Source organism: Carassius carassius, chromosome 31 (assembly GCF_963082965.1).
Source record: "Carassius carassius chromosome 31, fCarCar2.1, whole genome shotgun sequence".
Lineage (NCBI taxonomy): Eukaryota > Metazoa > Chordata > Actinopteri > Cypriniformes > Cyprinidae > Carassius > Carassius carassius.
The window spans coordinates 30,216,285-30,243,723 of NC_081785.1; the positions used below are offsets into that span (position 1 = coordinate 30,216,285).

Here is a 27,439-nt window from a genome sequence, read left to right on the forward strand (position 1 = left end):
TTCACTGCTATGCTGATGATACTCAGCTCTGTATTTCTTAGCGGCTCGGTGAAACACACCAATTTGAAAAATTACGGAATGCATAGTTGATATAAAAAACTGGATAACGAGTAATATCTTACTGCTAAATTCTGAAAAAACAAACAAACAGAGGTGTTAATTATAGGACCTAAAAACTCTGCATGTAATAACCTAGAACACTGTCTTAAGATTTGATTGCTGCTCTGTCAATTCTTCGTCATCAGTTAGGAACCTAGGTGTGCTTAAATATATCTAAATTACGACCTATCCTCTCATTGTCAAATGCAGAAATAGTAATCACCTTTATTGGGTGGTTGTTCTGCACACTTAATAAACAAACTCCAGGTAGTCTAAAATGCAGCAGCTAGAGTTCTTACTAGAACCAGGAAGTATGACCATATTAGCCTGGTTCTGTCAACACTGCACTGGCTCCCTATCAAACATCGTATAGATTTTAAAATCTTGTTTATTACTTATAAAGCCCTGAATGGTTTAGCACCTCAGTATTTGAATGAGCTCCTTTTACATTATAATCCTCTACGTCTGCTACGTTCTCAAAACTCAGGCAATTTGATAATTCCTAGAATATCTAAATCAACTGCGGGTGGCAAATCCTTTTCCTATTTGGCGCCTAAACTCTGGAATAACCTACCTAACATTGTTCAGGAGGCAGACACACTCTTGCAGTTTAAATCTAGATTAAAGACCCATCTCTTTAACCTGGCTTACACATAACATACTGAGATGAGTGCATTGTTGGTTTGGACTAGTTGGCCCACTGGGGAGCGTGTGTCGACGTGCCGGGGCCCGCACTCTGCATAGGTAACGAGAGTGTGCCACTCCGGTCGGGTCGGAGCCATCATGGAGTGGCTGCCGCCCCGCAACCACCGCTTAGACACCAGTGTTCACTGGCTCCGGCCCCCTGCCGCCATACAAGATCTGCAGAGAGGAGCAGGAGCAGCTGCAATGCCTATTGAAAGACTTTGTGGACATTTTTGCCGCCCGAGAGGTTGGACTGTTCCAGGACAGCTTTGGTCCAAAACTGCATTTCCCATAGGGCAAGGACTGTGGCAGTTTAAGATGATGTCCTTTGGGCTATGTAATGGCCCAGCCACCTTTGAGAGGCTGATGGAGTGGGTCCTTAAGACATTCCCCGTACCCGCTGTGTGGTCTATTTGGATGATCTGTTGGCCCGATCTGTTTAGCTAAAAGCCGCTCTCATAGATGCTCCTGTCCTGGCCTACCCTGATCCCAACCAACCTTTTCTGGTGGACACTGATGCCAGCAATGTGGGGGTCGGCGCCGTACTCTCCCAGAAGGGGGGAGACTGGAGAGCGAGTTGTGGCCTATTATAGCTGCAGCCTCAGTCATCCTGAAAGAAACTACTGTGTCACCTGGCGGCAGTTTTTAGCTGTGGTCCTGGCAGTCCGTCACTTCAGGTCCTACCTCCTGGGCACCAGGTTCACACTGAGGACCGACCACGCTAGCCTCACCTGGATGCTGAACTTCCGCCAACCAGAGGGTCAGGTGGCAAGGTGGCTGGAGATCCTCCAAGAGTATGACTTCGAGGTTCAGCACCGACCAAGGCGGCAGCATGCCAACACTGATGGCCTCTCCAGACGTCCATGCCTTGCTGATGAATGTCGGTATTGTGGCCGCCAGAAAAAATGAGATCTGGGCCCATCGTCGGCAGCAGCAGAGCCAGGTGGCAGTGGTGGAGATGGAGGGCCATTCACCATCGAGCAGCTCAGACAACAGCAGGCAAATGACCAAGTTCTGGTGAAGGTGAGGGATTGGCTGGAGGCTCGAGCACGTCCGGACTGGCCAGCGGTGTCCTCACGGGGGCCTGAGATCAAGTCACTTCATTCTCAGTGGGGCAGCCTGGAACTCCACGATGACGTGATCTACAGGCGGTGGCAGGCACCCAGGGGGGAGTTGATCATCTGCAACTCCAGGTTCCCCATGCACTGCGGCCAGAAGTCCTCCATTGTGTTCATGGGGCAGCTGGAGCTGGCCATTTCGGGAACTCCAAAACAGTGCGGTGGCTGCGGCAGCAGTTCTACTGTCCGGGGTGTCGGCTGGATGCAGAGCTACACATAAACTGCTGCGATGTCTGCACGGCACAGAAGGGACTCAGCCGAGGCTTTCATGCGCCGTTGCAGCATTACCTAGTAGGGGCACCCATGGAGAGGATCGGAGTTGATATCTTGGGACCATTCCCCATCACAGAGGCCGGCAACCACTTTGTCCTGGTAGCTATGGACTATTTTACAAAGTGGCCTGAAGCATATGTGGTGCTTGATCAGAGTGCTTCCACGTCGGCACAGCGACTAGTGGATGAGATGTTTGCCCATTTCGGGGTGCCGGATGAACTTCACAGTGACCAGGGGCGGAATTTTGAAAGTCGGTTGTTCAGTGAGGTGTGCCAGCGGCTGGGGGTAAAGAAAACAAGAACCACTCCCCTCCTCCCTCAAAGCGATGGACTAGTTGAGCGGTTCAACCACACCCTGGCCACCCAACTTGCCATCTTGACTAGTCAGCACCAGAGAGACTGGGACCAGCATCTGCCCCTGGTCCGGTGGGCATATAGGACATTAGTGCAGGAGTCAAGTCAGTGCACACCGGCAGCACTGATGTTTGGGAGGGAGCTCCGCACGCTGGTGGACTTGGTGTTCGGGTCGCCCCCCGAGCCGGAGATTGCTGGTGGACCAGAACTTGACTACTTCCGGCGATTGAAGGAGCCTCTGGGCACAGTCCATCAACTGGCCAGGGAGGCTCTAGAGGACGCTGGAGCCCGCCTGAAGCGGGTGTACGATACCCGGTCCCACAGGCCTACCCTTAAGCCAGGGGACAGAGTGTGGGTGTTCTGCCCCCAGAGAAAGCGGGGGTTGACACCCAAACTGACTCATCATTGGCAGGGACCCGGAGAGATTCTAGATCAAATTTCAGAGGTGGTTTTCCTGGTCCCAATACCTGGACTAGGTTGTACGGGTGGTGCATCACAAGGATCGGGTGGCACCGTACCACCCACTGGCCCCAGAACAAGAGAATGGTGGAAGCTAGGAAGGCTCCCCACCATCCACTCCCAGGTAAAACATCAGGGAGGCCGAAGCGTGTTCGACGCTCGCCAGGACATTTGTTGGCTTTTGTTGTGGGAGAATAGGGTTGTGGGGACACTAACCCTCTTGGCGGGGGGGGGTTATGTAATGACCCGGAAGTCAGCACTGGCAGCCAGGTGCATTATGGGTATTTGTTTAGCGTTCAATTATGGGTTATTTAAGCAAGATGGTTGAGTTCATTTACTGCCCTGTTATTTAAAAGGGTGACTGTCACCGTCATGGAGAGAGATGTGTAGAGGAGTGACGTGTGATATGGCCTTGCCTGTGTAGGTTTGAATTGTCACGGCAGGGATCCAATGAGGCATGGAGATAGAACCAATTGCGAGTAAGTCTTTTATTAAGGGCAATCCAAAAGGGTAAACAGTCCAGGCAGAGGTAGATACCAAACAAAACCAAACCAAACATAAACAAACAAGGACACAAGGCAAGAGCACGACAAGATGACGGACATGAATTAAACATTAAACAAGGACTCTGTCACACAGAACAGAACAGAAAAACATGGGGAACAGGCACCAGAATGTAAACACAACACAGAAAGACCAGGAGGGAGGAGGACCGGAGGAGGTTCAGGGGGAGGGACGGAGGGACAGACTAACAGAAAGGAACAGGGACAGACATTAACACAAAAACAAAAGGAAAAAACAACATGAAGCCCCCCAGGACGGAGCGGAGGACCACCACGTCCTCGTGGTCGACGCCAGAGTCCCCCAGGGCGGAGCGGAGGACCACCACGTCCTCGTGGTCGGCGCCAGAGTCCCCCAGGGCGGAGCGGAGGACCACCACGACAGTGTAGTCGACGCCAGGGTCCCCCAGGGCGGAGCGGATGACCACCACCCCCCTGTGGTCGATGCCGGAGTCCAACAGGGCCGAGCAGCAGCCCACCCAGTGACTTGACTTGACTCTGAACGTTCAACGGTGACCCGCCCTGACTCTGGAGAGTCCACTGGGACCTGACTAGACCCTGGAGAGTCCACTGGGACCTGACTCAACCCTGGAGAGTCCACTGGGACCTCACTCGACTCTGGAAGGTCAACAGGAACTAGCCCTGACTCTAGACCGGTCTCGGGCACCGCATCGGGAGCGGCATCGGGCACCGCCTCGGCCTCGGCCTCGGGCACCGCCTCGGCCTCGGCCTCGGGAGCGGCATCGGGCACCGCCTCGGCCTCGGCCTCGGGAGCGGCATCGGGCACCGGAACGGCATCGGGCACCGCCTCGGCCTCGGGCACCGGAACGGCATCGGCCTCCGGAACGGCATCGGCCTCCGGAACGGCATCGGGCACCGGAAAGGCATCGGGCACCGGAAAGGCATCGGGCACCAGAACGGCTTTGAGGAACAGTAGACGCCTGTCTCCTCCTCCTCCGCCCTCTATGATGGCGAGTCGGTGACACCTTGTCTGGAGACTCAGGCGTTGAGTCGGCCATCTTGTGCTGTGGCTCCAAGCTGGCGGCCATCTTGTGCTGTGGCTCCAAGCTGGCGGCCATCTTGTGCTGTGGCTCCAAGCTGGCGGCCATCTTGTGCTGTGGCTCTGGGCTGGCAGCCATCTTGTGCTGTGGCACTGGGCTGGCGGCCATCTTGTGCTGAGGCGCTGGCTCAGCAGCCATGACGTTAACCGTCTTGGGAATCTCTAGGATCTTAGACAGCGTAGCGAAATAATCCAAGAATGAGTCAGCGGCCTTCTTGGGCGTTGGCGCTGAGCTGGCGGCCATTTTGCACCGTGGCGCTGGACTCGCGGCAATCATGGGCAGTGGCGCCACCGTGGCGGACGTGCGCTTCCTCTCCCCTCTCCGTCCGCCATGGTGAGACGGTGGCTCTGATCCATCCCACACGAGCCCCGGGTCGAAGGGAGGCCTTGGTAGAGAGCGGTGCTGAATCTCCTCTCGACCACTCCCTCCTCAGCGACCTCCCCTGGTCCCCCGGAAAACCACCAGGCAAGTTCCCTCAAATCCGTTCCTCTCCCGCTCTGTGGCTGGGGAGGAGACATGAGCAGACATACCGCTGGATCTTCGCTTTGACGGAGTCCTTCTGTCACGTGTGGTGATACAAGAAACACGGAGAGATCCAAGTGCGGGTATGATGTTTATTAAAGGGTAATCCACAGGGGTAAACAGTCCAGGCAGAGGTCGATACCAAACAAAACCAAACCAAACATAAACAAACAAGGACACAAGGCAAGAGCACGACAAGATGACGGACATGAATTAAACATTAAACAAGGACTCTGTCACACAGACTCAGACAGACCGGGTATAAATACACAAAAGGATAATGGGGAAACAGGAGACAGGTGGGGAACAATCAATTAACTAAACAAGGAGGAAGGTGACCAAATAAGGAGACAGGAAGTGATAATATGATAAACACCGTGGGAACTGAGGACACATAGTGGAAACCCAGGGAACACAACCCAGACACTGTGAAATGAATACTGAGTTCAGAATTTAAAGAGTAACATACAATACTGCCTCCTGTTGGCTGGTTTGTTAATAATTCTGCTCACAGAGACACTCACGGTCATGCGGTGTATGGGACGCGAGTGCTCGCTCTGCCCGCTAGCGAAAGTAAATCACGGCGTATAGATGCTAGCACCCTGCTAGCCATTAGATTAATAACAGTATAACAGTCTAGCTTAGCTCCAGTCAGTCCACGTTAATAGAACAACTGCTAGTTGTTACAATACTAATATGCTTTTAATATCCAAATCCGTTAAATGATGTTTAGGCTGCATTAATTAGGTAAACTGGAACCGGAAACACTTCCCATAACACCCTATGTACTTGCTACATCATTAGAAGAATGGCATCTACGCTAATATTAGTCTGTTTCTCTCTTATTCGGAAGTCACTGTAGCCACCAGATCCAGTCTGTGTCCAGATCAGAGGGTCACTGCAGTCACCCGGATCACCGGAACTAGAAAGGACCTCTACATCCCTGAAAGACAGCGGAGACCAGGACAACTAGAGCCCCAGATACAGATCCCCTGTAAAGACCTTGTCTCAGAGGAGCACCAGGACAAGACCACAGGAAACCGATGATTCTTCTGCACAATCTGACTTTGCTGCAGCCTGGAATTGAACTACTGGTTTCGTCTGGTCAGAGGAGAACTGGCCCCCCAACTGAGCCTGGTTTCTCCCAAGGTTTTTTTCTCCATTCTGTCACCGATGGAGTTTCGGTTCCTTGCCGCTGTCGCCTCTGGCTTGCTTAGTTGGGGACACTTCATTTACAGTGATATCGTTGACTTGATTGCAAATGATTGCACAGATAAGATTTAAACTGAACTGAGATGACATCACTGAATTCAATGATGAACTGCCTTTCACTGTCATTTTGCATTTGACACTTTTTTCCTAATGAATGTTGTTCAGTTGCTTTGACACAATCCGTTTTGTTTAAAGTGCTATATAAATAAAGATGACTTGACTATTTAGTGTATTAGTATTTTACATAACCATTACACTGTATCAAAGTTATTTAAACTTACATGTTTATATTACATTGGTGAACAAGGAACAGTATATACTCTACATTTAAATTTACATTATATTCAATTTACATTTTATATTGCAGTCATTGCAAATAAAACAAATGAATCAAGCAAAAATATGCATGAAGATTAAGAACTCATCAATGAGATGCAGAGACACTGTCAGAAATAAATGTAAAATAGTTAAGATGCATATAATACATGTAACCTGTGCATCAAGAGAGAAAAATAAATATAAATAACATGTGTTTTCTTTTTTCTGTCCCAAAGAATGCAATATCAGTATTTCCAGCTTCACTTCTCTGGTCACATGAACCATGTTTAATGATCCAGGTTCAGTAAGTCTCCAAAAGGCCATTGGTTGGGAATCACAAATCTGGATTGGATGTGAGACATAATTTCAGAAAATACACACCACAAAATCTAATAACAATGTTAGTTTGTCTACGCTGAACCTGAAGTTTACTTTATAAATGTATCCACTCCCTGATAGTACACGTACATCTCAGAGATGTACGATTGAGGTTTAGATGATGTTTATGATTGAGAATGCATGTAAAACTGACATCTTAAAGACGTCATATGTTTGCACACAGCAGATGCTTTCCAGATGAATCTGGGCTGATTTTTATTTTTAAGTGAATCATCTACAGACCGGAAGCTTTTAAGCAGCCTGAGATTTCACCGGAAATATGTAAACTACGACCCGTGCATTGAGAGTCATATCGCTTGACGGAGAGAGAAACTCTGAAGCACTCAGTCACTGTTACATGCAACAGAATTACATAATTTAATTAGAAAATAAATTTAACTGTAATCTGTTACCGTTACTGAGAAAAATTTGTAATTAAATTACAGTTACTTGTGAAAATTATGAAGATTACAAAGGGGGTTACATCTGAATATTTTCATCCACATGCAGATTTGACTGACTAGTTTAAAATCTGAGATTAGGACACAGAATAGTACACCTGCTTGTTTGATAACTGTTTTATTTTCCTATTTTGGTTTGTACATTAGCTTCATTTTTTAAGATGAACCGTTTTACTTTTTTCAAAGCAAAAAGAGTTTCTTATAATTTTAAATCCGTATTTAACCTCAAAAAAGCTGCAAAAGTCTGATTTTGTGGTGTCTGTGCTTTAATATTAAATGATGAATAATCTTAATTCAAGTGCAGAAGGATTCTGAAAGTCTGACAGTAATCAGAGTCCTACTGTAAGGTTTGCCCTGCTTGCTTTAAATGTTTATAAATTATAAACAGACATTGGAAATTAATCAAGCAAATGCAATCAGTTACATTACCAAAGTAACTGAAATAGTAACACTACTTATTACATTACTGAAGTTAACTTCCCAACACTGTCAGTCAGAGTGAAATATATCTGTGCTAAACTCCAACTCACACCCTGGAGAGTCAAATCTGACCCAGACAGCAAGCAGTGTCGGCCCAGATCCGGCCCGAATGGATTTTACGCGGGCCAAAAGTGGGCCGGATCTGGGCCAACACTATATTGCTGTCTGGGGAGAGTTGTTAGCCAAGGGCCAGTGTTAGGCATCATTTAGTCGCATATTCGAGGATTATCTTGCATTGTAGAGGGCTTTCAAAGTACTGTCGCTATGACAACCGGGAAAAAATTAAGCTCTTTCTATTTGGAGAAACTCTTATATAACAGACCGGTATGACTAACCATTTCAATTTTACAACTCAGATGCTTATTTGATTCACATTTGGCTTGGACTCTTAATGAGAAGACATTAAATTCAGACAAAGAAACAATTAAACACATCACGTAGGTCATTGTTTTACATCACATGAGCTGAGATCTTTATGAATGTTTTTATAAGTGTGCATCTCATTGGAAAATCATCATGAAATCAAACCAGTGGATCTAGACGTTTGGGGTCTCTATTAAAAGTCAAGTGGATTTTTTCGAATATGAACGTGCACGACGGTCCGGTGAATGGATGATGTCACGGCCCACGGTCCACCGTGCGCGCCCCCGCGGGATTCGAGCAGCGCCGCGTCAGAGGCGGATGAGGAAGGATGAAGTCCGGCTGGATGGAATGAGCGGCGGAGGGATCCATGTTCTTGCGCTCAGGCCATCCGCTCTTCCGCCCAGTTTTCCGATGTGATCCGTCTGCGCTGAAATGGAGTTCGCGTAAAGCAGATCCCACAAACTTCCCAGGAAGAATTCCCATCGCGCGGCACGTTCCTCTCACGGATTCTGTCCCAATCTTAGACTCTGGTTCCCGAGGAGTGGACAGCAGCGGGCTCTTCGTCCCATCGCTGCACTTCTTTCGAGGGAAGTTGTCGCCTGATCGGCTCGTGTGGATTTTCCTAACTCGGTTTCGCTGGGTTTGGTTGGTGGGATCAGGATGAGGAAGGCTTCGATGGTTTCCCCTCTGGATGTGATTTCTCGGTCAGGGTCGAAGTGTCGCTTCCAGTGCTTCCACACTCCCTTCCCGTTCTGAGTCCTGCAGAGAGGCTCTTCCCTCGATGATGGCCTTTCATGCTGCTTTCACCGACAACATGGAGATATCTGCGCTTTATTTCCCCGCCGTGAGTGCGAGCTCGAGCATATTTTCAGGATTTGGATCCCCGTGAGAAAAAATGAGCGAAGAATCAAATCCAAACAGCGAGTAAGTGCACGCGCACGCACACGCGCGCAGATGAACACAGCACAGAATGTGTCTGAGATATATATGTGTTATATAATATCCAAACTCACGATTTCTGATCATATATCTTGTCTGTTTGACCAGTACAAACTTGTAACTGTCATATTTGTTTATGGGAGCGAATGACGAAAACGGGCTGTCAGTTAGTGTAATGAAGACACTTATTTGTTATGCTTAATAAAGATCAGTATAATTAAGTTCTTGAGTAGTTGTGTAACGTTAGTAAGGGCGTTAGGTTAAACCGTGAGTTTATGCGCAATATGAGAAGTGTCTGATGGTATTTACTGAGATCCATTAGCGCAGTGTCAGGCCGTGTCTCAAACCCCAGTGAGCTGTCTATCTAGGGAACATGTTTGCGCGTGACAGGCGCCTGGAGCGCGCGGCGCCATGTTTTCTCAATCATCACAAGCCTCATTCATAAAAATGTCCCAGACACGAGACCTGACGGAAGATCTCGCTGCACTGCGACGGATTCAGCGCTGATGGTTCTCCGTGTTTGGGTTTAAGAGCAGTGCTGAAGTTCTTCTGAAGCACCGCTGCTGAGAGAGAAAGAGAGAGAGAGAGAGAGAGTGGAACACTGAGCCGCCTCCATTCACAAAGAATCCATTCTCACACACACACACACTATATACACACACAAAGAAATCTGCTGTACAGACCAGGGATGACATTTTCCATAAATTGATTGTCATTAAAATAAGTTAATGATTATCATAAACATTAAAACCACATGTAGAGAACTGTGCATACTTGACTTTTTGAGATTTTAATTAGCCTACATATACTTAAGAAATTGGTGTTTATTAAATTTTATTAAACTATGTTTCATTAAGCTTAACATATTAAAATTATTTATGAATGGTCACCTGAATTGCCATACTTAAGACATGATTAACTTTTTACTTTTTCAACTCCCATATTAATTATCAGGGGAAAAAAATCAGTCCTGATCTTTAGTTGCTTTAAAGGTACAGGTTGTAGGACCTGCCACTAGAGGGCGCACTACCAAAACAATAACAATCGCGTGGTTTGATGACGCTAAGAAAGAGCATGGAATGATGGGATTTGTTGTCTTCTATTCAACCGCTGACGGCCATCAAACAGACGGAAAGATAAATCATGGATTTAACGCGAGTTCAACGATTTGCGCGAGTAGATTACATTCTAAGTCAATGCAAAGACGCGATCAGACTATGGATCAGACGCGTCCTCGCGCGGGTCTAGAGACACGATGCCCCGCGTTTGGCATGTATGTCCCATAATACTAATCTTGTTGATCGTTATAATAGCATACGTTTTCTGTAAAAATACGAATCAAAACAACTCACCTGTCGAGTAAAACACAAGTGTGTTTTAAACACTTTATAGTTGAAGTCTGTCGCGAAGCTCTCTCCATCTAGAAAATGCAACACTGATATTGATCCTTGCTCTTTCTCTCCTCTTGTCCCAAACTCTTCTTGGGTCGTTTGGTTGGCCCGTACGCTTATGTTTACGGGAGCTGTCCTTGTCGACAGAACCAGCGGCAGATGGTAAACAGTAATTATGTTCCGTAAATAAGTAACCCAATCCATAAAAACGTGAAAGAAGAAGTAAATATGGAACTGATTTAAGCAAGCTAGTGATTTGCTGGACGCTAGACACTACTTCCGCATTTGTCCACGGCACTGTTGTCTTGTGGTTTCTACGTCAGTAAAGGCAGGAACAAAGGGGAACTAACGTCATTGACAGGCGACTGCACTGCCCCGTGTCACTGTTTAGAATGGGAATTTTCTCATGATTTATTAGAGATATTGTTAGAAATCAACTGGACAAAATATATAACACTAGCCTAGTGGTTTTTTGATATTTTACTGCAAATATCTTACAAATTGTACCTTTAACTGTGCATTCACACCAGACGTGACTTACGGGAATAAATCTCGCTATTCACGCGTATTTGGATGCTTGAACATTTTGAGTTCATTCACTTCCTTCGCGCGTGAAATATACTTTAAATTAATGAATTCTCTTGATGGGAGGGGCTTCTGCCAGTTGAGTTCACGCAGCATTGTGATTTCAGCCACCATTTATTCGGATAATTTTAAAAATATTACTGTTATCGTGTCATGAAATGTAGTTTTAAAAACATTTCAGATGAGAATGTAGTTGTTTTAAACTAAAATATGCGGTTTATTTATAACGACAGCGTCTATTTAAAAATGTGTTTCTCTGATTTCGGAGACGGTGAGCTCCACGCGTTCAGCGAGAGATCAGTGCTTGTGTATCCGCAGAGAGCAGCCTCACCTCGGCTAGACCTTCTGATATGTGCCGCTGGCTCTGATATCTCTTTAGTGGTTCAACATAAAATATAATTCATTTTGGGTAAAAATGATTTCTCCGCTCGCTACGTCATAATCACATCACTACTAGAACAAGCTCCTGATTGGTTAACGCGGCATGAAATTTTGCCAAAGTTCAGATTTTTCAAATAGCTCGTTTCGCGCGAATCACGAATTTCACGCTTCGAAACAACCTAAATGATTAATTCGCGCCAGCGTCTATTGCGCGAATCACATCTTTTGCGAAACGCACTGCAGGATGTCTGTTCGCGTCTTTGCATTGACTTAACATGTAAATTACTCGCAGTTAATGGTGCGTTCACAACAGACGCGAATAAAGCGTCTGACGTGCTTGTTTGTGATGCGCCTTGCCTCATCTGAAATGTAGGCGAGAGTAGGCAGCTGCAGTAAGGGGAGGGGTCAAAAAAGACCTTTAAAGTCGGACACTTCCTGAATCTCGCTGTTTTGTCGCCCGGAAACGTCAGCAATGGAGGAGATCACGTTCACATTTTTTATCGCAGATGTAGTGGATGTAATCGAAATACCACTGTTTTGTCATCATGTGAAGATCACGTCCATAGTATTTTTTCCAAACTATGCAAGTCAAAGCTGTTTTCTAGCAAACGTTCTTCAGAATTGCTTCCCTTGTTTTAAGCCAGACCCTGACACAGATGAAACCACACAAAGATGAGGCATAATGACAGATTTATCAGTGCATCACTAATGAGTTCTGAATGCAACTGTTTAATGTGCATTCAGCAGACTTTATTAAATGATTAACAGCTGATTACTGGATGATGTTTTGATTGTGTTTCTCTGTGCTGGTTTAGGCCTGTCGTGTTAGAAGACTTCCGAAACTTTTCATTTTCCTCATATTCTGTGTAGTCATTAGTTCAGATTAACTTCTCCATCTATTTACCACCTTAAATTGATTTCCAGGGGCGTTTTATAACCTTTTTATGACAAATTATAACATTAACTAATCCAATGTTCTTTGGCAAAATAGAGACAAAAAAGTAAATATTGATATTGTTTTATAAAATGTATCTCACAATATTAAAGGGTTAGTTCACCCAAAAATTTAAATTAGCCCATAAATTACTAGGCCTAGGCCTGTTTCACAAAGGAGGTTAAGTGAAATCTCTGAGTATGTTAACCCTGAGATGACTGAAACTCTAGGTTTTCTGTTTCAGAATGGAAGGTTTGTCAAACCTGAGAAAGCAGGATAAGTCAAGCCCCGTTTCTGAAAGAGAGGTAACTTATACTCCGAGTCAGTTACCATGGTAACTTACTCTATGAACCTAACCTGGTCAGGAGCAGGTTTTCTTTGTTAAACCCAGAGTTTCTTTTGCTCTCCTCTCCCTTTTTAAACACTTCATTAATGTACGCTGGAAAAATGCTCTTCTTACTGTGTGTTTTTTTTTTTCATGTACAAATATAAAAAATAAATAAATAAAGATAGATTTCTATATTAGAAAATTATACAAGATACTCAGTCTCGTTTCCTGGGGGGGATCTAAAATAAGTGCATTTAACTTAAGTTAAATTATATGCCAGTGTGGTAATAAAAATAATCTTAATGCAAATAGAAACAAGATTATTCTGAGTGTCTATTACTAAGTGCAAATCTACTGTATCTCCGCCCTCCATCAACACATAAGGTTAAATACGACATTTGAATAACGGCTTCAATGGTCTAGGCAGTAATATTTTGGTCACGGAAAACTAGCTTGTAACGAGATTGATTGGGTTAGAGTCCGGCTTTTGCCAAACTCGTTCTTCTCACTTTTCCCATCACATGTCACATTAGAATTTATTTTCAATACAAATGAACAAAATGTTCTAAAAGTGGAAGTAAAGTGCCTAAAGAGTGTTTAATAATGGTGCAACTATTTATAATTGTAATAAATATAATAATTTACAATCTGTTATTATTGCATCCTGTTAATGTATCACAATACTGAGGTGCAAATGTATCTGCCAGTATAAAGTATAACTAGCATCTAATTATTATTTACACTTAGTCTGTTGCAAAGAACTGCTACTTTTACATGGTAAATAGAATATTTCACGATTTTCACTGTACATCTTTTCTGTAAATAGCATCTAGATCTACTTCCACTTAGCCTACTGTAAATAGGATCTATCGCTAAGAAAGTATGTTAATTCCACTTAGTGTAAATAGCCACTGCCGTATTTTTCTTACTCTATTGGCAGTTCATTTGTAAAATAAGAAAAATACACTTAAAATTTTATTATTAATATTATTATTTTATATATATTTTTTGCCCATGAGAGACCATAAAATGATTAGCTATTAGTTCATTAATCTAATGTTCTGCCAGTTTTCACCTGTGATATTATAACACTGAGAAGAATTATATTTGTATCGAGTCTGAAGTATGCAGAAGGGTTTTTGGCGGGAGCTGTTGCCATGGTGAATCGTAGTATCAGCGCTCCATTGATACTGGCTTTTTATAGTAGTGGTGCACGCGCTTAACTCAGAGTCAGTCAATTAAGAGTTGATTAAACCAACTCATTTGGTTTGAACAGCTGTTCTGTAACCGAAAACTTAGTTTCCCATCTCAGGGTAAGTCAACTCAGAGTTCAAGTTTAAACTCAGAGTTTGTTGAACGTCCTTAGTGAAACGGGCCCCTGAAGTCATCCTAGGTGTATGTCTTTCTTTTTACATATGAATCCAGTCAGAGTAATTTTAAAGTTGTCTTTGATCTTTCAAGCTGTTTGATGTCACTCAGCGGGTGTTGCACTGCATCGGTCCGAGAGAAGTTTAATAAATAGTGCATCCATTAAAAAAAAAAAAGTGTTTCACACGGCTCCGGAGGGTGTGTAACAGTTTCAGAGTGTGTTCACTATTACTGGCTGTTTATAGCTGTTTTGTAATTATCTTCCTGGTCACCAGGGGGCAACGCCCTCAGGTAAGGGGGTTAGAGTACCCATATAAGGAAGAATGAGTGATCTAGCTAGAAAGGCCATGTGGTGGCTTTTCTTGGAGAGGACTCACTCTTTCTACTAAAGAGGGGTTTTGAGTTAAGGCTCAATGGTTATGCCTCTTTTGGCTACTATTTGAGGAACAGTGCGTTTGCAATACTCAATGTAGGCCATATTTCCTCAATTGTGTTGTTTGGTGTTACCCGGAATCCGTGTGTTCAATACGGGCTTAACCCCTGCATCAAATCTTCTTCGAACGGATTTCTTTGGTGGATTATATATTTTTTTTGTTCCAACCTGGCCCAGAGGACTACAAGTTTTGGCTGAGTGGGTTTTTTGCGGTGATGGGACTGTGGTCGCAACTGGTATAATTTTGAACTGAACTTTTGTGCACTATCAATTGGACTGATCATCGCTGGATGGCAGGTTCATTATTTCCATTACACACATATCATCCATATTATCCTTTTATGGTTTTGTGTTTACCTTGTATGGACTGAACTACTGTTGAAGGTCTCATTGGACCAGGTTTTGGGTGATTGTAAGCTATTATTGCTTTATGGTGTTGTGATATATTGTTTTGATATATATATTCATTTTGAGCTGGTGGTTGGCAATTATATTTGGATGTGATTCCCCCCTTATTTTTTTTTTGTGTTTCATTTTTGTCTTTGATATTAGACGAGTTGCTACAGGTGAACAAAGGCCTTCTATAGCAAATCGATGCGTTTATGTAAGAAAAATATCCATATTCAAAATGTAATCATCACTGTAGTCTAGCTTGCGCTCACAGTTGTAAAACGGAAGCAGTTCCGGGGGAATGATGTATGAGGTATCCCTTTAACTTCTTGCGTAATAGTAAACATACGATCGGTATTAACTAATAGTTTTCCCTCATTAAGCTCCTAATTTGCTGCTTAAGGTAAGGTAGTTGTTGCAGTAGTTGTGTTAGAATATGATCATGCGTTATAAGGCATTAAAATATGGTTTATAAGTAGCCTACTAATAAACAGCCACTTTTGGTATCACATCAATATAATGAAATGCACACATGCAGTAATTTCAGGCTTCATGATGCATTGAAAGCACAATGTTTCAAATTGTAGTTTTGTTTGGTTTTGGCAAAATGAGTTTCAAAACTTGATAATATCAGCTCAAACATTAAAACAACATGTGCAATATTATCATGGGCAATAAATATTGCAAACCTCTAGCTGATGTTATGATGATGGCAAGTTAATGCAGGCAAATACCAGCAAACTATAAAGCAGCTTCACATGGGACAAGCTTTGACTCATCTGTTCGGATCTTTGAGTGATTCATTCGGACCTTTGACTCATTCATTCAGATCTTTGACACATCTGTTCGATCTTTGATTCATCTGTTTGGATCTTTGACTAATCTGGATCTTTGACTCATTTATTCAGATGTTTTGACTCATCTGTTTGGCTCTTTGACTCATCTGTTTGGACCTTTGACTCATCTGTTCAGATCTTTTTACTCATTCTGAAATTTTGACTCATCTGCTTGGATCGTTGACTCATCTGTTCTGATATTTGACTCTAGGTGTGTAATGGTACGTGTATTCGTACCGGACCGTTTCGGTACAGGGCTTTCGGTACGGTGCACGTGTGTACCGAATGACCGAATGCAGTATTTTTTTGTGTTTTCACACAAACATATTAAGTAGCGGAAGTCTCCGCCTTCAGCGCAAATCCCGCCCTGCAGCTGATTTGATAGTTTTCCAAAGTCATCACGCGAGTGTGAACATCATTACAACTAGGGAAAAAATGACCGTAATTCAAACGCAGCTCCCATCGGCATTTTAACAGACCTTTGCTCTTAATTCTGATCGGGTCAACGCAATAACAAAATCTGAGCAGGTCTAAAAACTGAAACTGTTGATGCTGCACTGTACACTTTGGAAAAGTTATATATATTTTTTAATATGAGCAGGTCTACAAGCTGGGATTGGTAATGCTGCACTGTAATCATCGTTATTTATTTATATTTTTCATTATATATTATTATGTGATATTGGTTTGAGACTGAAAATATTTTATTTAGTGGAGAACTTTGCAGCAGTATTTTATTTCTTATTCTTTTTTTATTATATATATTTTTTATTATTTTATTAAAGTGTTTAAAAAAAGTGTAAACAAATTGTTAAAAAAAAAGTTTATAGTAATAAACAACCTGCAGTTTAATGTTTGCATTTCTTTCCCTTACTGTACTGAAAATTAATCGAATCAGGACTTTAAAACGTACGTACTGAACTGTGAATTTTTTCACGGATCGTTGACTCGTCTGTGTGTTCGGATCGTTGACTCGCCTGTGTGTTCGGATCGTTGACTCGTCTGTGTGTTCGGATCGTTGACTCGTCTGTGTGTTCGGATCGTTGACTTGTCTGTGTGTTCGGATCGTTGACTCGTCTGTGTGTTCGGATCGTTGACTTGTCTGTGTGTTCGGATCGTTGACTCGTCTGTGTGTTCGGATCGTTGACTTGTCTGTGTGTTCGGATCGTTGACTTGTCTGTGTGTTCGGATCGTTGACTCGTCTGTGTGTTCGGATCGTTGACTCGTCTGTGTGTTCGGATCGTTGACTCGTCTGTGTGTTCGGATCGTTGACTCGTCTGGGTGTTCGGATCGTTGACTCGTCTGTGTGTTCGGATCGTTGACTCGTCTGTGTGTTCGGATCGTTGACTCGTCTGTGTGTTCGGATCGTTGACTCGTCTGTGTGTTCGGATCGTTGACTCGTCTGGGTGTTCGGACCGTTGAATCGCCTGTGTGTTCGGATCGTTGACTCGTCTGTGTGTTCGGATCGTTGACTTGTCTGTGTGTTCGGATCGTTGACTCGTCTGTGTGTTCGGATCGTTGACTCGTCTGTGTGTTCGGATCGTTGACTCGTCTGTGTGTTCGGATCGTTGACTCGTCTGGGTGTTCGGATCGTTGACTCGTCTGTGTGTTCGGATCGTTGAATCGTCTGTGTGTTCGGATCGTTGACTCGTCTGGGTGTTCGGATCGTTGACTGGTCTGTGTGTTCGGATCGTTGACTCGTCTGGGTGTTCGGATCGTTGACTCGCCTGGGTGTTCGGACCGTTGAATCGCCTGTGTGTTCGGATCGTTGAATCGCCTGTGTGTTCGGATCGTTGACTCGCCTGTGTGTTCGGATCGTTGACTCGCCTGGGTGTTCGGACCGTTGAATCGCCTGTGTGTTCGGATCGTTGACTCGTCTGTGTGTTCGGATCGTTGACTCGTCTGGGTGTTCGGATCGTTGACTCGTCTGGGTGTTCGGATCGTTGACTCGTCTGTGTGTTCGGATCGTTGACTCGTCTGTGTGTTCGGATCGTTGACTCGTCTGTGTGTTCGGATTGTTGACTCCTTGTTTGATCTCATCATGACACGCTGAACACAGTTTCCTTGTGATACCCCTCCGGCTGATGTTTGTCTTCTGCGAGCACATCTGTACTGAGCTGAATGACGTCAGACGAGTTCATGTGTGTGTCTGTTCAGGAACAGAAACAAACAATTCGTTCTCTAATATCAGATGAAAACAAAACTGGAACTGAACTGATCTGAATAATGACTCTCTTGTCTTCTGCTGCTTTACAGCTGAAATTGAATTTGTCTCATAATTGAAGAACTTTACAGTTACTGAACTGCACTGAATCAACCCTGAACTTGAGCTGAATAACTTGTCCTATTTGAAGAAGTTTGCATCACTGATTCTGTTATTTTTCTGTTTATCACTGTGAAGCTACTTTGAAACAATCTGTATATGTGCAGAAAATGCACTTAATAATGCTTAATGAGCAAACACAAACACAGATATGTATTATATTTCTAAAGATTGAATTTGACACATCATCATACTTGCACAGCTAGAAGAGGCGCATGGTACCTGCCAAGCACATAACCCTCCTGATCTCTTTTGTTATTGTTTTAAGATATCTTTTATTGTCCACTTTTAATGTTAGTGTACTTTGTGCATGAAAAGCGTCATGTTTGCAGTACGTGATTTTACACCCTCATGGTGATCTGAGTAGTGCTCAGTGACAGTGATTCATCTCCTTTAACACTGTCCTGATCAGTGACTGACATCGCTGCTCACTGATGGTGATATTACAGGGAGGACGAGTCCTTGAAGTCCGAAACACCATTTTGAACAATGACCTCTTACATGACATAAGATCATCGCAAGTGTGATTGCTCATGACATGATTCATGTCTAGATCATTTCACTGCTGCTTCTCTGTCAAAGGATCTGTTCCTGTCATGCTTAGTAGTCATGAATCGCTTAAAGCTTTTATCCTTGGGAGCAGTAACTGTAATGATTTAATAATTGCTCTAACTGGACTCGTTCAGAGTTGACCGAAAATCACAGGTTCGAGCTTCAGATGATATAATACGTGTGATTTTTTTTTTTTAAGATTTCTGAAGATGTTTTTTTTTTTTTCTGAAGAAGTGTTTTTTAGAATTAGCAGCAAAATCTGCGTTTGAAAGCCTGATCAGATATTAAAAGAGACGAGGTGTGTTAGCATTAAGCTCAGTGGAGGGTTTCTTGAGTCTTATGAAGGTCTGGACGCGTCCGGGATCTCCTCAGACTCTGTGCAAGCTGTATTTCACGTGTCTCTCACTTCCTTTCAGTGGTAGAAAAATGAGTGTTGCGGGGCAGTACTATGATGATATTATGTATTTGTTCATTCAGTTATATCTGTGTGTGTATATACGTCTGTGTTTTGATTTCTAGTTGATATAGCAGATTGTCAGTGAAGCTTGTGAGATGTGAGCTGATCGGCTCTGTTTCCTCAGTATCTGATTCTGAGCTCTAGTGTTTGTCCTGTACAACACAACCGTGTGAACGTGTGTGGCCGAAGAACACGGGAAACAGGAAGGATTGAGGGGTGTGTGTGTGACAACACACATCTGTGCGTGTGACTAAGGAAGTTTGTGATTTCTCTGTTGAGTTACTGCTGGTTTGACTGCAGATCAGTTACTCATGGCGAAACGCTGCAGAATAACACTGTAAAATAAATAAATCATTGCCATTTAGTTATGTAATCTAGAGTGAGTAAAACATTAATTAATAGCTCTGATCAGAGGCTCTCTCTGGAATAGTTCAGCCAAAAACAGAAGATGTGCTTAGTCTCTGTTCATCCAGGATCAGGATGAGTTTGTGTCTTCATCAGGTTTGTAGAAATGTAGCACTGCATCAGTGTCTCATCAATGGATGCTCTGCAGTGAATGGGTGCCGTCAGAGTCCAACAGCCTGTGACTGAGCAGGTTTAGTGTGATTGGCTGTCCAGAATAGAGGATTGCTCGGTACAGGATGATGTGGATTGTGTGTTTGCAGTGCACTGCTGTACCGACTGTGGGTCACTGAGTTCAGCTGAATACTACAGGACCCGTTAGAGAACAGAGGATGATGCAACACTAACATCACGCTCACCCTGCTGATTTCTTTCTGGAGGATGTTCCTAATCATTTTACAAAGTGTGGAACTGAAGAAATGTCCTGTGATCTGTTTGGTTTCTAATAGTTTTTGTGTTCAGAACAGTTTTAATAGATTTGTAGCAGAACAGATGAGTTATTGGGTTTGTTCAGGACAGAGTGCTGGAGCTTCTCTCCTTCTGATGTGATTGAAAAGAGCAGCTCATCCACAAGCACAAACATGCTAGTCATTAGCTTTGTTTCCATCCAAAGATTTGAAATAAACTTATGCGCAAAACTGTTATATTGCATAAAACATATGCAAATAAAGCACCGTTTCCATCCAGCGTGTCAATGAGAACAAAATCGTCACTTCCTTCCTGATAAACTGTGACACTAAATATCACAAAGAATATAGGAGAAGCCATTGAATATAATAATTTTCATATACAATATAAATGACTTGCACCTCATAGCTAGCAGACGAAACACAATAAATGCTGTCAATGCTTTCGGAGGCGGATGCTGCTGTTTGGGAACGCAGTCGTGTAAGACCGTTATACAGAAATACTTGAACGACAGACAACATATATAGTGCTGGGCGGTACACCGGTTCATACCGAAAACCGGTGTATATTTTCATTGCGATGTTAATTTTTAATAAACCGCCATACCGATGTATTTAATTTAGGGCTGTCAATCGATAAAAAAATGTAATCTAATTAATTACATACTCTGTGATTAATTAATCTAAATTAATCACATTATTTTTTCTGTGAAAGTATAAAATATTTCAATTCAAATGAATCAATGAATAATAGTTCAAAAACTCTTTTATTATTATTTTCATTGTTCAAATAATGGCCATAACAATCAACAATAAGACCCAATATGCTAAGAAAATAAATTTAAAAGTGCTTCAGGAAGAAGATTTTTTTCACTCTACAAACAAGGCATCTTGAAGATGACGTTGACTGCTAGAGTTGGTATCATGGGATGTGCTAGGTCGTACCTCCGGATTAACGTTAACTCCTGGATGCTTTGCATTGATGTGGTACTTTAGAGTGGACGAACTCCGGTTATATGCAAATTACTTGCTGCAGACATTGCAGACGACTTTATTTTTATCAACACTTCCGTCAGGCCGTTTTTTATAAGTAAATGTTCCAATCAATGATCCAGGCAGCGCCATTGCGTTCTCATCTCCCTCCTTCATTTTACAGGTGAATGGTGGCTAAAACGCCTCCAGGTTCAAAGGTCAATATGGAATGGATTAATCTGCGTTATTCTTTTTTACGGGTTATTTCTTCTCAGATCAATGAATTGAAATTAACACGTTATTTTGACAGCCCTAATTTAATTACTCAACGCTCGGAACGAATGTTATGCTGCGCCGCGGCCGCGCGACACTGTTTCAGACGGACCCTTTACAATGTTGCACTTCTAAGCAGCGACTGCAAGACGTGGTGAGGGTAAACACAGCAGTGCTCTAGCGTTACGTTATAACGCCTGTTTCACACATACTCCGTCTGCAGTCCAATAGTATGTTCCTGCACAACCGGAGGCTGCAGTTTTAAGACTTTTTTATTAAATATTTAAAATATTTTTTAATATTTTAACAAGAAAGTAGGCTAATTATTGTGTTTAAATGTTTTGCCGCTTGCTTGAGCAGCTTATTATACAAACCTAGAAGTAAAATGCATGAATAATGCATTGTTTATATTTATTGAGTTTAAACTAATGTCTATAACTATGAAAGATTGTTACTGTTCTGTGATAAAAGACTTACAATGCTGAAATTTTTTTTTATTTTTTTTACATTATACGAAATCAAAACAATGAACAAATGTTGTGTTTGTAGACTAAACGAATGCGGATCAGTAGCGGAAAAGATGGATGCTGCAGAACTAGTAGAACATGACACAGAAGAACTTGTGCCAAAAAGAGGAGCCTGGTCTGTTGTGTGGAGGGTTTTTGGTTTCCAAAAATCCAACGTCGACCAAACAACCATTTTATGCTAGTTCTGTCAGGCTAAAAGCACGTCTTGGAATATCAACCAGCAGAAAATGCATTGTACACCTGATTTATGCAGGAGAAAAAAAAATGTCATAAACCGGGAAACCGGCATAATTTAGAAAAAAAAACGTGATATAAATTTTTGTTTAAACCGCCCAGCACTAGACATATAATAGATGCTGTGACAGTGTTTCCCACAGAATTAAATTCTATTTGCGGTGGTGTGGTGTTTGGGGAGAGGGGGGGGGGTGTTAAGTTATACATATATATATACATGTATATGTATATATCATAAATATATCATATATTTTTAGTGACAAGTACACATTTCCATTGCCAACACTTAGTGTCAGATACCTTAAAGGGATAGTTCACCCAAAAATGAAAATTCTATCATCGTTTACTCACCCTCAAGTTGTTCCAAACCTGTATGAGTTTCTTTGTTCTGTTGAACATAAGGAAGATATTTGGAAGAATGACAGAATCAAACAGATCTCGGTCCCCATTGACTTCCATAGTAGGAAAAAATATATACTATGGAATTCAATGGGAACCGAGTTCTGTTTGATCAGCGTTGATACTGTGGCGGGCCGCCACAAATTAATGAATGTATGGGGAACCTTGTGAACCCTGAGATCGCTGCTAGTGAAGTTATCCTGTTTCATAGGGGAAAGTCACATTACTTTTTTGATGCGGATGGAGGAATTTACTGGGTAAATGTGTTTCCATCATAGTTAATGGACTTTTTTCCTTATCAGATAAAAAGCTTACCCTACTCGAATGTGTTTCTATGCACATTTTATAATTTATGTGCATCTTGGCATTTCCATCCAGCATTTTTTATGCAATATTCCAAAATACCCATAAAAATAGATGGATGGTAACCTAGCTATTGTGTCATGAGGAGTTCCGGCTCAGACCACATCCTGCTCCACCTATTCCTACTCCTGTTTTTCCTGCTCCTCCTGCTCCCCTACTCCTCCTCTACCTCCTGCTCCCCTTCTCCTACTCCTGCCCCTACTCCTCTTCCTCCTCCTGCCCCTACTCCTCCTTTACCTCCTGCTCCCCTACTCCTCCTCCTGCCCCTACTCCTCTTCCTCCTCCTGCCCCTACTCCTCCTCTACCTCCTGCTCCCCTACTCCTCCTCCTGCCCCTACTCCTCCTCTACCTCCTGCTCCCCTACTCCTCCTCCTGCCCCTACTCCTCTTCCTCCTCTTGCCCCTACTCCTCCTCTACCTCCTGCTCCCCTACTCCTCCTCTACCTCCTGCTCCCCTACTCCTCCTCCTGCCCCTACTCCTCTTCCTCCTCTTGCCCCTACTCCTCCTCTACCTCCTGCTCCCCTACTCCTCCTCCTGCCCCTACTCCTCTTCCTCCTCCTGCCCCTACTCCTCCTCTACCTCCTGCTCCCCTTCTCCTCCTCCTGCCCCTACTCCTCCTCTACCTCCTGCTCCCCTTCTCCTCCTCCTGCCCCTACTCCTCTTCCTCCTCCTGCCCCTACTCCTCCTTTACCTCCTGCTCCCCTACTCCTCCTCCTGCTCCCCTTCTCCTCCTCCTGCCCCTACTCCTCTTCCTCCTCCTGCTCCCCTTCTCCTCCTCCTGCCCCTACTCCTCTTCCTCCTCCTGCCCCTACTCCTCCTTTACCTCCTGCTCCCCTTCTCCTCCTCCTGCCCCTACTCCTCTTCCTCATCCTGCTCCCCTACTCCTCCTTTACCTCCTGCTCCCCTACTCCTCCTCCTGCTCCCCTACTCCTCCTCTACCTCCTGCTCCCCTTCTCCTCCTCTTGCCCCTACTCCTCTTCCTCCTCCTGCCCCTACTCCTCCTTTACCTCCTGCTCCCCTACTCCTCCTCCTGCCCCTACTCCTCCTCTACCTCCGGCTCCCCTACTCCTCCTCCTGCCCCTACTCCTCTTCCTCCTTCTGCCCCTACTCCTCCTTTACCTCCTGCTCCCCTACTCCTCCTCCTGCCCCTACTCCTCCTCTACCTCCTGCTTCCCTTCTCCTCCTCCTGCCCCTACTCCTCTTCCTCCTCCTGCTCCCCTACTCCTCCTTTACCTCCTGCTCCCCTACTCCTCCTCTACCTCCTGCTCCCCTTCTCCTCCTCCTGCCCCTACTCCTCTTCCTCCTCCTGCTCCCCTACTCCTCCTTTACCTCCTGCTCCCCTACTCCTCCTCCTGCCCCTTCTCCTCTTCCTCCTCCTGCTCCCCTACTCCTCCTCCTCCTGCCTGTACTCCTCCTCTACCTCCTGCTCCCCTACTCCTCCTCCTGCCTGTACTCCTCCTCTACCTCCTGCTCCCCTACTCCTCCTCCTGCCCCTACTCCTCTTCCTCCTGCTCCCCTACTCCTCCTCCTGCCCCTACTCCTCCTCTACCTCCTGCTCCCCTACTCCTCCTCCTGCCCCTACTCCTCTTCCTCCTCCTGCCCCTACTCCTCCTCTACCTCCTGCTCCCCTACTCCTCCTCCTGCCCCTACTCCTCTTCCTCCTCCTGCTCCCCTACTCCTCTCCTGCCCATACTCCTCTTCCTCCTCCTGCCCCTACTCCTCCTCTACCTCCTGCTCCCCTTCTCCTCCTCCTGTCCCTACTCCTCTTTCTCCTCCTGCTCCCCTACTCCTCCTCTACCTCCTGCTCCCCTTCTCCTCCTCCTGCCCCTACTCCTCCTCTACCTCCTGCTCCCCTACTCCTCCTCCTGCCCCTACTCCTCTTCCTCCTCCTGCTCCCCTACTCCTCCTCTACTTTCCTGCTCCCCTACTCCTCCTCCTCCTGCCCCTCCTCGTCCTCTACGTCCTACTCCCCTACTCCTCCTCCTCCACCTGCTCCCCTACTCCTCCTCCTGCTCCCCTACTCTTCCTCTACCTCCTGCTCCCCCTACTCCTCCTCCTCCTGCCCCTCCTAGTCCTCTACGTCCTGCTCCCCTACTCCTCCTCCACCTGCTCCCCTACTACTCTACCTGCTCCTCCTGCTCCTCTTGCCCCCTCTCCTCCTACTCCTGCTCCTACTCCTGCTCCTCCTGCCCCCTCTCCTCCTCCTGCTCCCCTGCTCCTCCTCATCTCACTCCGGCTCCCTGTCTCATCTTTCACTCCAGGGCCTTTGCACACCATTCTCTTCACACGTGACTGTTTGTTTTGAGGTTAATTTTTTTTACTGAGACTAGATATGTCTGGATGTTTTGGCGGTCTGTGTTTCAGGTCATCCTGGTCTTATCTGAGATCCGCTGACCTTCTGAAAGCGCGGTCTGTAATCTGAATGTTGGACTGCCTGGACTGTTGTTTGGTTTCTCCTGTTAGTCTGAAGCGGTTGGACGCAGCAGCTAGATTTGTATGTTCAGAGCTGTAATTACTGAACATGATGTCAGCCGTGTATCTGCCAGATGAGCTGAGAGCTTTACATCACTTTCAAAGGAAGTCTGTTCACTCGGCAGCCATATTTGCAACACCTTCGATCATCCAAGACCAAGTCTGTTTGATCTGAGAAATCCTGAAATCCTAGAAACTTTTTGCCACATTCTCAGGTAAATAATGGATTTCAAATCAGCAACAAAGTCTGACATGAACTGTCCAGTAAATGTAGTTTCTTATTCTCAAATAGTGTTAAATAATGTATGTTTCAGACAATAGAAGAAGGTGGTATGGCCCATTCACAACAAGGACAATTACTATAATGATAAAGAGTTTTAAATCAGAATCCATCTTGCTTTAAAGAGCTTCAGCATTTAAAGTGACCGTCGATAAAACTGCAGCACTATTATAATAAAAAGAACGCAGGTGAAGGTGCTAATATAGTTATCATTAACATTATAATCATCGTTATGAACGGGGCTTTATATATCTTTTGTCTCTTGAAGACAGTCATTTGACCATTACTTTCACACAAAGCACTTTAACTGCACTACAAAGAAGCATGTTTCCATTTCCAGGATTCACACAAGCAGCTTTCCGTCCCTGATCGTCTCAAGATCGACTGCAGCATGTGGTCAAATGCACTTGCATCTCAAAATGCATGTATGATGTGAAACTGATGTAAAAACGGTTCTGTCTGATTACAAACAAAACATCTGACAGCAGATCTATGCATTAGTGTGAATGCAGCACTGTGATTCATCAGTAATAATCCAACAGTAATGAATCGCTCCAGATTTGTTCTCCTAGATGTTTGCACAAATGTGGGTTTTGTTGGTGATTAGTTGATTCTCTTTGAGCTTCGGTCATAATGCATACAAAGACTCCAAATAACATATATTGTGAGAGTCTCAACTAGATTTTATTTCTGAATAAATGTAGTCGTTAAAGTGGTATTTCTTTGCTTTTCTTTCTTTGAGTGCAGCGCCCGGGCTCACCAATGATCATTAGGGCTGGTTCAGTCCATCTGAATTCAAGGGAAAGTTCACCCAAAAATGAAACTGTCATCATTGACTCTTCCTCATGTCCTTCCAAACCTGTATGCATTTCTTTCTTCTGTTGAGCACAAGAGACAACCTACAGTTGCTTGTAGCCATTGACTTTCCATTCTACTGAAGTCATTCGGTACCATCAACTGTTCGGTTACCCACATTCTTTGAAATATCATCTAGGGCTGGGCGATATATCGAATATTAGCGATAATATCGGAATTATTTTGACGATGATGTACAATTTGAATATATCGGGAATATCGAATATTTCAAATTCAAGCATACTTTCCCAAAAGAACGCGCCGAATGTCCAAAAAAGGAACCTGTAACTGCTGACGGCTCTACGCATCTCTACTACGAGAGCTTTAATGATAGCGGTTGCCAGATAACAAGAGTTTAAATCTCAGAATCAGAGCTCCACTGTTACAAGGATACATTTTCTGCCTGATGTTTGCTTATTTTAAGCAATCTGGCAACCATGCACACGTGCTCACTCCTCATTGCGGAAGAGCCGCTGACGATAATCTGAAAACACTAACAAGCTGGAATTGAGCGATCTAATGAAATCGTCGTTCAGCCGGTCTGTGTTCTGTCGTGAGATCTCAACTGTATTTTTTTGCATTTGTGATCGCAAAATAAATGCACTTACTCGACCGCTGATGTTTGAATAGAGAAACATAGGCTATGGCCATTTGGAATTACTATTGGGGAATTTCACTGATATGTTTACCAGTTTCCATAATATAGACAGAGAGAATGAAAAAGTCTTTGGTATTCATTTATATATATTTATATATAAGAAATAGCTATGTGCTATGAGCAACTAGCTTCCCATCTAAGAGGGTTTTTAGTGTCAGTAAGAACATAGTTTCATGCCACAGAGCTTCTCTTAAAACTACAGACAGTTGACAGACTTGTGTTCTTAGCTTAAAAACTTGTTAAAAAATTAAAATAAAATACTTATTCCAGTTGCATAGTTTAAATTGTGAATTGCATGCACTAAAAAGTTGACAGAATGCACTTTCTGTAACTGTTACT

The 27,439-nt window shown here is 44.1% G+C and overlaps 1 protein-coding gene across 1 annotated transcript in view; it reads left to right on the forward strand.

Moving 5' to 3' along the window:
• The first annotated feature begins 8,652 nt into the window (after nt 1-8,652).
• The window catches only part of spred1 (sprouty related EVH1 domain containing 1), a 54,841-nt gene continuing 36,054 nt past the window's right edge, over nt 8,653-27,439 (forward strand). Inside the window, exon 1 of the mRNA XM_059519481.1 lies at nt 8,653-9,265. Coding sequence (XP_059375464.1) covers nt 9,237-9,265 — 29 coding nt within the window. The 5' untranslated portion in view covers nt 8,653-9,236. The remainder of the gene's footprint in view (nt 9,266-27,439) is intronic.